This window comes from Balaenoptera physalus (genome assembly GCF_965194825.1).
Source record: "Balaenoptera physalus genome assembly, chromosome: 1".
In the NCBI taxonomy this organism is placed as follows: domain Eukaryota; kingdom Metazoa; phylum Chordata; class Mammalia; order Artiodactyla; family Balaenopteridae; genus Balaenoptera; species Balaenoptera physalus.
In genome coordinates this window covers 100,944,370-100,956,869 of record NC_138882.1, presented here as the reverse complement: position 1 = coordinate 100,956,869, position 12,500 = coordinate 100,944,370, and the positions used below count along the sequence as shown (strand labels likewise).

The following is a 12,500-nucleotide window of genomic DNA, read 5'->3' as shown; positions in this document are numbered from 1 at the left end:
TCTGTGTTCATTAAACAGGGAAACACCCAGACCCCTTGTTTGCTAAGATTAGACTAACACTATAAGGTAGAGCAAGCCTCAACTCAGTTTACCACTCTAGTTTTTAGTCTCCTTTTTACTGCTGCTGGCCCTTGAAGATTGCTCTTACTTGTTTATTTTCAGCTATGCTTTTAAAAAGATGTTTGCTTTTATTTTAACCAATGCTTCTAGGTGCTTTCTAGAGTGAGATTTTCAGGATACAGGGATTTAATCATTATTTATGTGTCTTTCAGAGTGTAAAACACTAGCACAGTGTCTTACACATTTATGTGAAACAAATTAAATGTAATCCTATTGTCCTAAAATTGCTATTCAGAAATTTAAAAATCGTTACAATCACATAATCATTTTGAGGAATATTACTTCCTTTTCTTTTGCTTTCTTACTTTATTTCACTCTCTTTGGAAAGTTTTTAAACCAAGGTTGTACTTTTAGTATATCCTTGATTTATTTTGTATGGGAACCAAGAGTGTATCTTGTTCCTGTTTCATCTTTCAAAACCAGCTACTAAGTCTCTTTACTATTTCTGTTGTTTACTACCTCGTCATTCCTTAAGATGGCAGATGGAAATTACCATCCAAAAGGCTAGACTGAGAACATTATTAAAAGTTTACCATGGACTTCCCTGGTGGCACACTGGTTAAGAATCCGCCTGCCGGGACTTCCTTGGTGGCACAGTGGTTAAGAATCTGCCTGCCAATTCAGGGGACACGGGTTTGAGCCCTGGTCCTGGAAGATCCCACATGCCGTGGAGCTACTGAGCCCATGTGCCACAACTACTGCAGCCCGCATGCCTAGAGCCTGTGCTCCACAACAAAGAGAAGCCACCACAATGAGAAGCCTGCGCACCGCAACAAAGAGTAGCCCCCGCTCGCTGCAACTAGAGAAAGCTCGCACACAGCAACAAAGATCCAATGCAGCCAATAAATAAATAAATAAATAAATTTATTTTAAAAAAAGAATCCGCCTGCCAATGCAGGGGACACAGGTTCAAGCCCTGGTCTGGGAAGATCCCACATCCCATGGAGCAGCTAAGCCCGTGCACCACAACTACTGAGCCTGCGCTCTAGAGACCGCGAGCCACAACTACTGAAGCCCGTGCGCCTACAGCCTGTGCTTCACAACAAGAGAAGCCACCACAATGAGAAGCCCATGCACCGCAATGAAGAGTAGCCCCCGCTCGCCGCAACTGGAGAAAGCCCGCGCGCAGCAACAAAGACCCAGTGCAGCCAAAAATAAATAAATGAATTTATTTTTAAAAAAAGTTTACCGTGATATCCTACATTGCAGGGTCTTAGAGGTCATCTAGTATATGGTTTCCAAAGTGGGTAATAAGATGATTTGTTGGGTATTATTTTTACACTAGAAAAAGGACAAATTAAGCTTTATTAGTATATACTAATACACATATATAATTTATAAACTAATATATATTTTTAATATATGTATGTGTTTATTTTAAAATATTTATTTACTTTTCAAATAAAAGCTCAGAATTTTTACCAGTGGGGTATGGGAACAAAAATAGTGATTTCTATGACCTAGGGCAGTGCTACCCAATACAACTTTCTTGCAGTGATGGAAATGTCCTATATCTGCACTGTCCTATATGATAACCACTAGCCACATATCATGACTGAGAAGCTGAATTTTTGCTTAATTTAAATTTAAATAGCCTCATGTGGCTAGTGGCTGCTATCTTGGCCAGTGCACAGATCTAGAGCAATCTAAGGGGGGAGGTAGTAGAAATTGTAGTTCTATTTGTTTAGTGCTTTCCTAGTACCAGATTCCATACTTAGTGTATTCTGTACATTATTTCATTTAATCTTGAAAACAACCCTTTAGGTTTAGAGAGAGGTTAAGTAACTTGCTAAAAATCATAGAGAATTAAAAAGAAGCAGAATCAGAGTTGAAACTCAGGTGGCTCTCTTTTTTTTTAACAGCATTATTGAGTTACAATTGACTTCATAATATATATTTTTAAGGTATACAACTTGATGTTTTGATACATATACATTGGGAAATCACCACAAACTAGTTAATATATCCATAATTACCATTTTCTTTTTTTCCTTTTTTTTTCTTTTCTTTCTTTTGTGGCATAAAGACTTAAGTTAAGATCTGTCCTCTTAGCATATTTCAAATATACAGTACAGTTTTGTTAACTATAGTCACCATGCTGTACACTAGATCTCTAGAACTTACTCATCTTGCATAGTTGAAACTTTGTGCCCTTTGAACAACATTGCCTCTTTTTCCTCTCCACCCATTCCCTGGCAACCAACATTGTATCCTCCACTTTTATCAATTTGGCTTTTTTATTTTATTTTATTTTATTTTTTTATTTAAAACCAGAACATTTATTGCGCAACTAGTCATTGAAGTCCTTAAGATGAACTGGTTGCTGCAACAGCTGCCCTCTTGGACTTAGGTGTTTTTCCTTCACGGAACCCATGCCTGAATCTGCGGTATACAATTTTTAGGTGCCTCATTTGACCAGTCCGGGTGGTACTTCGTCTTTTAGCTTTAGCACTCCAGTTATACTTTCTCTTCCACTTGGCAGGGTAGTCACATTTGCCACAGGTCGACTTCTGAAGGTGGTAGGCCGTAGAGTCACGGCAGCAGCACAACATGTGCGTCTTATTCCGACGCTTTCCAAATGATGACCTTCCCTTCGTCATCTCGCTTCTGCCGCCGAGATCAAAGAGCAGTTTGACTATTTTAGATTCCGCATATAAGTGAGATCATGCAGTCTTTCTGAGTCTGGCCTATTTCACTTAGCATAATATCCTTCAGGTTCATTCATGTTGTTGCAAATGGAAGAATTTGCTTCTTTTTTAAGCCTGAATAATATTCCACTGTACATATATACCATTTTCTTTATCCATTTGTTCATTGATGGACATTTAGGTTGTTTTTGTATCTTGACTATTGTGAATAATACTGCAGTGAACACAGGAGTGCAGATATGTGTTCGATATCTCCTATAATCATACTTTACTAGTAGAGTTCCAGCAAGGGGCATTCCGGTACCACGTCAGCTCCAAAGCAGCACCTGTGCCTCCCCAACCCCCTCTATGTCTTTAAAACCCTATTGTTTCAATGCCACCCCCCCCCTTTTTTTAACTTCAGGAAGTCATAGACTTTTCAGGTATACTATGTCTTTATCTGAAATAAATAAGATAGGGCCTTAGCTGTATTTTATAGGTAAAAGTGCTGAGCTAGATTATGAGTCATTTGTTCAAACTCTGTAGATCAAAATTGAACTTAAAGTCGGGCTCTCCTGCCTGGCCCTTGGTGCTCCAGTCATACCATAGCTAAGTCATTTCCTTAAAATCAATGCAGTTGGTGCCAAATTTGAGTTTGCTTGAGTTGGGCTCTTTTAAAAGACTACAAGCAGTATGGCTTTGGAAATATTTTTAACATGTTTGTGTTTATTTTTTAGTGCTCGGCAGAAACCCAGAGCTAATTATTTAGAGGATCGAAAAAATGGGTCTAAGCTGATTATTTTTGTAATCGGAGGAATTACATATTCTGAAATGCGTTGTGCTTATGAAGTATCTCAGGCACATAAATCCTGTGAAGTTATTATTGGTAAGACTTGTGTTTTCCTCTTTTCTGTTTTTTTAAAACAAACTCTAAATGCAAAAATATATATGTAAAACTTTATCTTGTAATTTACATTTAGAACTAAATTGTTGAGTGCAAAAAAATATTTTTTAAATCATAGTGTGTTTTATCTGATGTACCAGAGTTTTTTCCTGGTTGACTTCTTTGATTTTTTTTTTTATTAAAATTCTGATTTTGAGAGAATGAGCTTCAGAAATATTATATTCTTTATAATATTCTTTATAGTATATATTATATAATGTATTATATATTACATATTATATATTCTTTATAATATTCTAAATATTACATAAAGAATATATCCTTTAAAATATTACATCCTATCCTTTTCTTGCCCTCATGATTAAATAATTTTTGAAACATACATTTCTACTACAGAAATATTTTGAAATTTTTTCTGGCTGTGGACCTGACATTGGCCAGGCCTGTATGGAATTCAGTTTTAAGAATTTCAGTCAAAGCCACTGATACCGAAACTTTCCTGACTCGTGGAGGTGCCGCGTTTATACACCAAGCCTTGATCTGCGGCACTGCTTAACAGTGCTCTGTGACTGAACTCACAGTGCCTGTTGCTGTTTTGTCAGGAGGACAGACTAACCTCCAGTTTTGGTCTTCAGTTTATCAATAAACTTTGTGCCACTTTGTAGCACAAAGTGGACAAAGCACTAGGAGTGGGCAGTGTTTTTGAAGGGTTACTGAGTGTGCTCAATGAAGAGGAAGGATTGAAATACTGTAGTTTAGGCAGATTTCAGGAAGGCATCCTATAGAAATTTTGTTAAGTTGCCCCAAGCTACTGCACTTTGCATATTTGAAGGACAGGACAATATAATTAGCCAAGGAAAATTGATTTAACTGCTGGCCTCTGAAAATTTCTCTTTTCCTCTACCAGGTTCCACGCATATTGTAACACCCAAAAAGCTGTTGGATGATATAAAGATGCTGAATAAACCCAAGGATAAAGTCTCCTTTATTAAAGATGAATAGCATTTTAGGGGGGGAGGGATTTGGAGATTCTTATTAATTTGATCAACTAAAGTAGATCAAGACATTGTGGCTGACATGTAATTTTAAAAATGTAAATATTTTAAGGAATAATGACTTTTCAAGTATATTTCTTAAGGGACTGTTTATGATTGCATATCATTGGATTTGCCATTTTTAATTTAAATATTGTTGCAGCTTTGTAGATGATGAGAAGAAATGTTAAAATGCTTTCTAAAAGGAAATATTTTCAGCTTTGGAACAGAATATATTACAGTTGTGGGTAATTTTTCACAGCCACCTATGTACATACTAATTACTTATTAGATACTTATCTGTCTAATGCTGAAGTACAGTGTTTTGGGAAAGAATGATTTTAAATGAAAAGGTTGTAAAAGTAAAAACTGTGAACTTGTATGTATGATAGAATGATTTCCTGTAAGTGCAGTTTTTCTTTCAACTGAAATTCATAACTTCGTTTATATGTAAAGTAATTTAGTCATTAATAGGAATAGAATGATTTCACAGCATATACTGTTGCTAGATACTTCTGAAGAACAGAGTTTTGTATAATTCTGAATAATGTATGTTTAAATTAGCAAACAAAAATAATCATGAACATTCTAAGAGAAAATAAATATATACTTACAAAAATTATCTCTGTTTTTTGGCAGGGAGGAAGGGGAAATCGGGAAATTTTAAAGTTCTAAGTCAGAGAGTTACAAAGAAGAAAAAGAATGCATCATAATCTTCCCACCAAGATAACTCCCTTTGACCTAAGAAAATAATAATGTAATCTTTGTATACGGTTGGATAATGTAAGGATATGTGTGCACATGTGTTACGCAAAGGGAACATCTTCATTTCAAATCTCTCCTTTTACCTGGCCTCATAGTGTTCTATCATACAGTGGACTGTAATTTATATATCACTCATCTTCAGAGTTCTGCTCTTACAAATAATGCTGCATTGTTTGGGTACATACCTGTGCAAACTTACACAAATATTTCTATAATATAAATTTCTAGCGAGGACATAGCTGTCTAAAGTATTTGTGCATTTAAAATACTGATAGATATCACCATTTAAAATTTTTATGTAGGGACTTCCCTGGTGGTCCAGGGGCTAAGACTCCACGCTCTCAATGCAGGGGGCCTGGGTTCGATCCCTGGTCAGGGAACTAGATCCTACATGCTGCCATGCTGCAACTAAGTGTTGGCATGCGGCAACTAAAAGATCCCCCACACCACAACTAAAAAGACCCCGCACGCAGCAACTAAAGATCCCGTGTGCCACAACTAAGACCCAATGGAGCCAAATAAATAAATTAATTAAATAAATAAATACTAAAAAAATAACATTTTTATGTAGATCAATCCATCACTTTTCCTGTGTGGCTTGCAAATTTATGTTGTACTTAGAAATATCTGCACCCGAGATTGTAAATTCACCCATCGATCTTCTAGAGCATTTTGATAGGTTTATTTTTTACAGGTAACTCTTTTATCCATCTGGAATTGGTTTTAGTATGAGAATGTATGCTAGATATTGTCTCTTAGCACTTGGCATTATGTCCCATGCCTCCCCATTCCATACCACAGGGGATGAAAGCTAAAAAGGAAGTTTTGCAGACTCAAAGGTAAGGGGTTCTGAACAGGTTAGATTCTGCCAACGACTTGCATTTGGTCAAGTTTTGAAGTTAGAAAGGAGGCAGAGGCCATCTGCTGCAGCTGTGCCAATGGACAAGCAAGTTCCTGCCGACAGGAGTTGTCTGTAGCAACCAGACTCCACATTTTAGTGTCTGTCACCTGCTTCATGGGTATGAGGCAGTGCTGGTGGCAACTGGTGGCACTAGCTTCCTGTTCTCTGGATCAGATGGTGATATGACCTTGAGTCTAAAAATATGGCCCCTAGTTTCTGCCCCTACAGCTTTTTCCATGATTTTTAAGGACTTAATCCTCTATGTTAAAACACTTCTTGAAATATCTAGAGGAGTTTCTGTTCCTTCCGTGAACCCTGACTGATACAGTATTTAACAGAGATCCATCCTTATTTCTTTCTAAATAGATACTATACCAAATTTTATTGGGTAATCCCTTTCCCCAACTGAACTGAAATACTACCTTTCTCATAAACTAAGTTTGTATTTTGGTCTATTTCTGGATTCTGTTTTATTGACTTAGAGTTTGTATCTCTTTTTCTCTATTTTATTTTTTTAAATTTTTATTGGAATATAGTTGATGTACAAAGCTGTATTAGTTTCAGGTGTGCAGCAGTGAATCATTTATACATATACCATTCTCTTCCCATATAAGTCATTACAGGCTATTGAGTAGAGTTCCCTGTGCTATACAGTAGGTCCTTATTAGTTATCTATTTTATATATAGTTGTGTGTATATGTCAGTCCCAGACTCCCAGTTTATTCCCTATTTTGATTCATGGTGTGTTAATATGTGGACATAATCTCTATTCCACCCATACCAAAATTACCATTATTTTTCAGAAATTCCCTGGGTATTACATTTTTTAAAAATGAACTTTAGTCTCATTTTGTTAATACCAAAAGTTATTTTGATATTTTCATTAGGTTTACAGTAAATTTATAGGTTAATTTAGGGAAAATATGACCTTAAGAATCATTATTTTCTTTATAGAGATACTGCATATCACCATAATATTTTTCATGGTTCCATGTGAATTGGATCTTCTATTATGCTTTTCAAACAGATTTTTTTTAATTAATTTATTTTTTGGCTGCGTTGGGTCTTCGTTGCTGCGCGCGGACTTTCTTTTTAGTTGCGGCGAGCGGGGGCTACTCTTCGTTGCGGCTTGTCATTGCGGTGGCTTCTCTTGTTGCGGAGCATGGGCTCTAGGCGTGCAGGCTCAGTAGTTCTGGCTCGCGGGCTTAGTTGCTCCGTGGCATGTAGGATCTTCCTGGACCAGGGCTCGAACCCGTGTTCCCTGCATTGGCAGGCAGATTCCTAACCACTGTGCCACCAGGGAAGACCTGGATTTTTTTATATATAGGAAAGTTTCTGTTTTTGCTATATTAATTTTAGAACTTGCTATTTTACTAAGTAATGATAACAAAATAATAATGTGCAAATGCTTACTTTGTGCTTTATATGTGAGGCACTGTTTTTAAGTGTTCATATTACCTCATTCAGTCTTCTCATTTAATCCTGTGAGGATAGGCACTATTATCATCTCCATTTTAAAGCTGAGAAAAACAAAAGGCACAGAGAGGTTATATAATTTAACCTGGATGACATGGCTATGTGGAGAGGAAAGGTGACAGTAATAAACAGCTCTCTTTGTTTTTTTTTAATTGAAGTATAGTTGATTTACAATGTTGTGTTAATTACTGCTGTACAGCAAAGTGATTCAGTTATACATATATATGTTTTTTTTTAATGTATTCTTTTCCATTATGGTTTATCATAGGATAGTGAATATAGTTCTCTGTGCTATACAGTAGAACCTTGTTGTTTATCCATTCTATGTGTAAAAGCTTACGTCTGCTAACCGCAACCTCCCACTCCATCCCTTCCCCAACCCCCTGCCCCTTGGCAACCACCAGTCTAACAGACAGCTCTCTTTGAGACTGAGCATGAGAACAGTACATTGCCAGTGAGAGGGTTAATTTTTTGGTGTCTGCATTTTATCTGAGATCTTTGTATGCCTTGGTAACTATCTGTCCAGGGTTGGTACATGTGTGGAACAGAGATTCATAGTAATCCAATGCCCTGTGACAAATGGAACTAAGAGTGTGATGACAGCAAACATTGGTCCATCCATTCAATCACTGCACACCTCAGTGATCACTCTGCCCTATCACACTGATAGGAGATCCTCTGAGGCCTACATTTTAGGCCTCGAATTTCACATACATTTTAGACTTAGAGTTGGAGAGACCCTTTGTTTCCTAAATTTCTTACTGGATTTGAAGACATAAGAGGTCATCACACATAAATTCCTAGTATAAGCTGATTCCCTACCCCACTCCACCCTCGGTAGAATGAGCAGTTACAGATTCTGGTATCAAGACCCTGAAAAAGACTTTTTTCGTTGTTGCTCCTAACTGAAACGATTTCCTATCTCTGAAGCACATTTTTACTTCCTTTCAAACTTTAGTTTTTGTCACACTAATAGGTAAAAGTATATTTCATTATTTTGATTTCTTTTATTATGAGTTAGGAATAACATAGATTTATTTTTAAGCAAATATGTGTTGATTTTGATTTTTAAGAATCAGAGGTCCATTTTTTTGTTTCATTTTAGCACATTGTGTCCCCCATTTCTTGCAGCTTTGGTGTTTTCTCTATAAAGTCATCTTCATAAGTTGTGTAATAAGTAAAATACTTTTGGGGTGAAGACCAAGTTTTCTCTGCATTTTTTTTTAATCCTTGGTTGCCTTGAGTCAAACTAGTATTTCAGTCTATTCCTCCATCTCTGTACTTTGGCAAGATCTTCTGCAATAGTTCTAATCATTTGATCAGTAGTTTGTTTCAAAATGGTTGCTGTCCTTAGGGCATGATCCAAAGACGAGTTTAAAATCTACAGAGGAAAAGTCCACACATTTTAGTTACATAAATTTACTACTGCTTCTGTTAATTGGGTTCCCTCATTATTGAACATTGCAAAGTGGAATTTTTGGAGTATTCTGTTTTCCACCCAGTCTATTTCTGTTTTTGAGGCTTGGTTTCCTAGGAAACCAGTCTGAGATGGAATATATTTTGTAGTGAAAGGGACAGAAAAAAGACCAACACGTGACTGATGAGCATGAATCAGAGGGTGAAGTCAGCAACCTGCTGGGCTGTTTCCCTGCTGTGGAAAAAGAGATCCGTGACAAAGAAGAAAAGCTCTTGGCGGGAGGGGCATTGAAGGAGATTTAGGGGCCATAACCACTGAGAGGGCACCCAGGGATGCAGCACATGCTGTGGCAGTATTTGAAAGTAACCTGATTGAAAGTAGGAATCTACTGATGGCTCTAACCCCAGTGTCCCTGGAACAAACTTGTGAGCGGCATGCCTTCAGGTCTGCGCCGGGGAATCCTGTAGCTGAGGCACCACCCACAAAACATTTTCTCCAGGAAATTTCCCTTGGAACCAATTTAGGAATAATACAAACCATGTGGCTGCTCAGGCTGTCTTTATGTTAGTGCTGAGCACAAGTTGTTTTAGCAGAGCATTTTCTGATGCTCTCATACTGTAATAATTTAAAAGCCATCAGTTTTGTGGTCATCAAGACCAAACTTACAAGCTGCAAAGATTCTAGAGTGTTTTTTTTCTAAGTCCTCACCTCAGATTCCGTTTCTTCGATACCGGTAAAGTTGCTTGAGGATGTGCTTTCAGAAATCCTGCAGGAGTGGGAATGGGGTGAGGGTGTAGCAAGGTCTGAACTGTAAAAAAGGCAAAAGCACATTGATACTTGTATAAAGTGCCATCCTCAACTCTGTGGTTCAGTAGTGGCTCTGTGTGTGTGTGTGTGTGTGTGTGTGTGTGTGTGTGTAGGAGGCGAGGAGTTTGTGCACCCTCTGCCCAAGGACACACAACCAAGACACAAACCCAAGAACTCCCCAGTGGTTACATTCATACACACTGCACTGCACTATGGTAGTGGGTAGTGGGGTTCAGACTGAGTGAGTGTAACTGCACACAGCCTGAGCTCCGGTCACTCAGCTACACTGTCGATTCTGCCTCCTAAGTAGCGCTTGAATACTAGACTTCTCTCTTTCCTTTTCTACCACCCTTGGCCAAGCTGCCATCATTCCACCTGGATTACTGTACTAGCCTCTTACTTGGCCTCTGTGCTCCAATCCTTGACTCCTCTAATCCATTCCCTCTCCCTTAGTAGTTAGAGTGATTTTTAAAACACTGGAAAACTTTAAAAAACACTCTGGTTAAAAAATCTCATTGGCTTCCCATTATACCTAAGAGTCTGAAATCCTTCCTGCAGCCAACAAGCCCCTGCACAGCCTGGCCCTGCTCATCTCACCGCCCCATCTTTCCCCCACTGCCTCTCCCTCTTTTAGGCTCCAGCTACATTGTTCCTGAACTTGCCAAGGGCTTTTCCACACCAGAAGGCTCTCTTAGACTGGCATGTTCTTCACTCTTACTCCTCCATCCCCTTGCTAGTTCATTCATACTTATCCTTTGGAACTCAGCTTCCCTAAACCCCCAAATTAGGTCATAGCACTCTGTATGCCCCCTTACCCTCTACCAAAAAAGTAAGGGCAGGAACAGAAGTTGACTTTGTCACTGTGTCCTCAGCACCTGCGCAGTGTCCTGCTATTTACACTCAAATATTTGTTGAATGAATAACTGAATGATTGAAATATTAGCCAGACTTAGGTTTGAATCCTGGCTCTACTACTTATGATCTAGGTGATCTTGGGCAGGTGATCTAATGCACTAAGCACATTGCATGCATCCAAACATTGGGTAGCCATTTTGTTAATCATACTTTCCTGGTATGAGTTCACATTCATCATAAGAGGATTTTGAATTTGCACTCTGGAAACAGATCCATTTTGGTTTTGAATGAGCTGAAAAATGTTAGCTGTGATCAGATTCAGAGCATCAAAAATGATCCCCAAATGGTGGATATATGGGTATCATTTCCTGAACTTTTCTGTATGAATGAAATCTTTCATAAAATTTTACTAAGTAAATGAAACTAGGGAACATGGAAAATAGCCATCGAGTATTCTGAATTCAAGACAAGATATTCAACATTTAAAAGGAGTTTTATTAGCAGACAAGAGACCAGGACTCTAGGTCCCCTTGGTGCTAGCTGTGTGACCTGGGCATGTCTACGGGCTCAACTTCTTCATCTGGCAAATGGAGAGATAATATTTTCCAAGAGTTTGAACTGAATGGATTTCTGAAGTCCTCTCCACTACAGGAGCAAGGATTCTAGGAGTCAGAAACTAAATTATGTTACTAAGACAATTCCAGAAAATAGAGACTAAACAGAGAAGAAGATAAATGTCACCATGGAAGACAAGAAGAACGCCAGGGGAAGGAAGAGAAGAAAGTCAGTAGCCAACAAATCTGCCTTCTCTGTCGCTGAGGCTCTCTTCTCCCCCTTCTCTTGCCTCTCCTCCTCTCTTCTCTATCTTCCCCTCTTTCTCCTTCATTCTCCTGTCATATCCACTGGTCTCTAGTAGCTTGGCTTCACTCCCCCTCAGGAGGGTCCCATTTGACAAAGGAACAGGGAGAGACACGGAAGGCAGGGCAGAAGTCAGAAAGTCCAGATTTAGTCATGCTGTACCCACCCAGACTTAAGTCATGACGAACAGAGGCACTAATGAGCTCAGTCTTAACCCCTTGGTCACCTCCAAATATAGTTGTGGATTTTATTTGAAACATAGAAATTCAGAGTTGGAAAGGGTCATAGGGTCATCTGGTCCAGTTCTCATAGTCTACAGATTACAACATCCTGACAAAGTACATTGTCTCTCAGTCTACAGGTGGGACTCACGACCTCCTGCAATAGCCCACTCCATTTTCTGTCCGTTCTGGAGGTTCTTGTCTAACACTGAGCAAAAGATGCTTCCCTGGGACTTCTACCCTCTTGGCCACTGTATGTTTACTAATGGAGTTCAAGATCACATTTCAAGTGACTCAGTTGCTTTCTTCATTCGTATGTTGGAATAAGAGGTCTCGTGGGCTGTAGACCCCAAAACCAAGGCGATATGAAAGAAATCTGCCTGTTGCCTCTGCAGAGTCTTAGGGACTGTCGTCTCAACAGAACACATCCAACTGGAGGATCTGGCAGCTGGGGGTAAGTAGGGGAGACATAGCTGAGGGCAGCCAGATAAACACCATTCTTTAGTCTTGGACAT

At 38.6% G+C, this 12,500-nt stretch overlaps 2 protein-coding genes and 1 pseudogene across 5 annotated transcripts in view; 1 reads left to right on the top strand and 2 right to left on the bottom strand.

Annotated features, from left to right (window-relative positions):
- STXBP3 (syntaxin binding protein 3) overlaps nucleotides 1–5,295 on the top strand; it is a 53,128-nt gene extending 47,833 nt beyond the window's left edge. Inside the window, exons 18-19 of one of the 3 annotated variants that reach the window (XM_082462654.1) lie at nucleotides 3,485–3,633; nucleotides 4,559–5,295. In XM_082462654.1, the coding sequence (XP_082318780.1) occupies nucleotides 3,485–3,633; nucleotides 4,559–4,653 (244 nt within the window). In that variant the 3' untranslated portion in view covers nucleotides 4,654–5,295. Of the gene's footprint in view, nucleotides 1–3,484; nucleotides 3,634–4,558 lie in introns of those variants that run through there. The other 2 variants (XM_082462653.1, XM_082462655.1) reach the window with 2 other exon arrangements.
- Nucleotides 1,852–3,473, bottom strand: LOC309661235 (large ribosomal subunit protein eL37 pseudogene; annotated as a pseudogene). Its single transcript has one exon. The product of its transcript is annotated as a large ribosomal subunit protein eL37 pseudogene (transcript).
- Nucleotides 5,296–7,586: 2,291 nt separating the features above from the next.
- AKNAD1 (AKNA domain containing 1) overlaps nucleotides 7,587–12,500 on the bottom strand; it is a 38,516-nt gene continuing 33,602 nt past the window's right edge. Inside the window, exons 15-17 of the mRNA XM_082453093.1 lie at nucleotides 11,117–11,198; nucleotides 9,953–10,052; nucleotides 7,587–9,208 (exon numbers count right to left, since the gene is read on the bottom strand). Of these exons, the coding sequence (XP_082309219.1) occupies nucleotides 9,077–9,208; nucleotides 9,953–10,052; nucleotides 11,117–11,198 (314 nt within the window). The 3' untranslated portion in view covers nucleotides 7,587–9,076. The remainder of the gene's footprint in view (nucleotides 9,209–9,952; nucleotides 10,053–11,116; nucleotides 11,199–12,500) is intronic.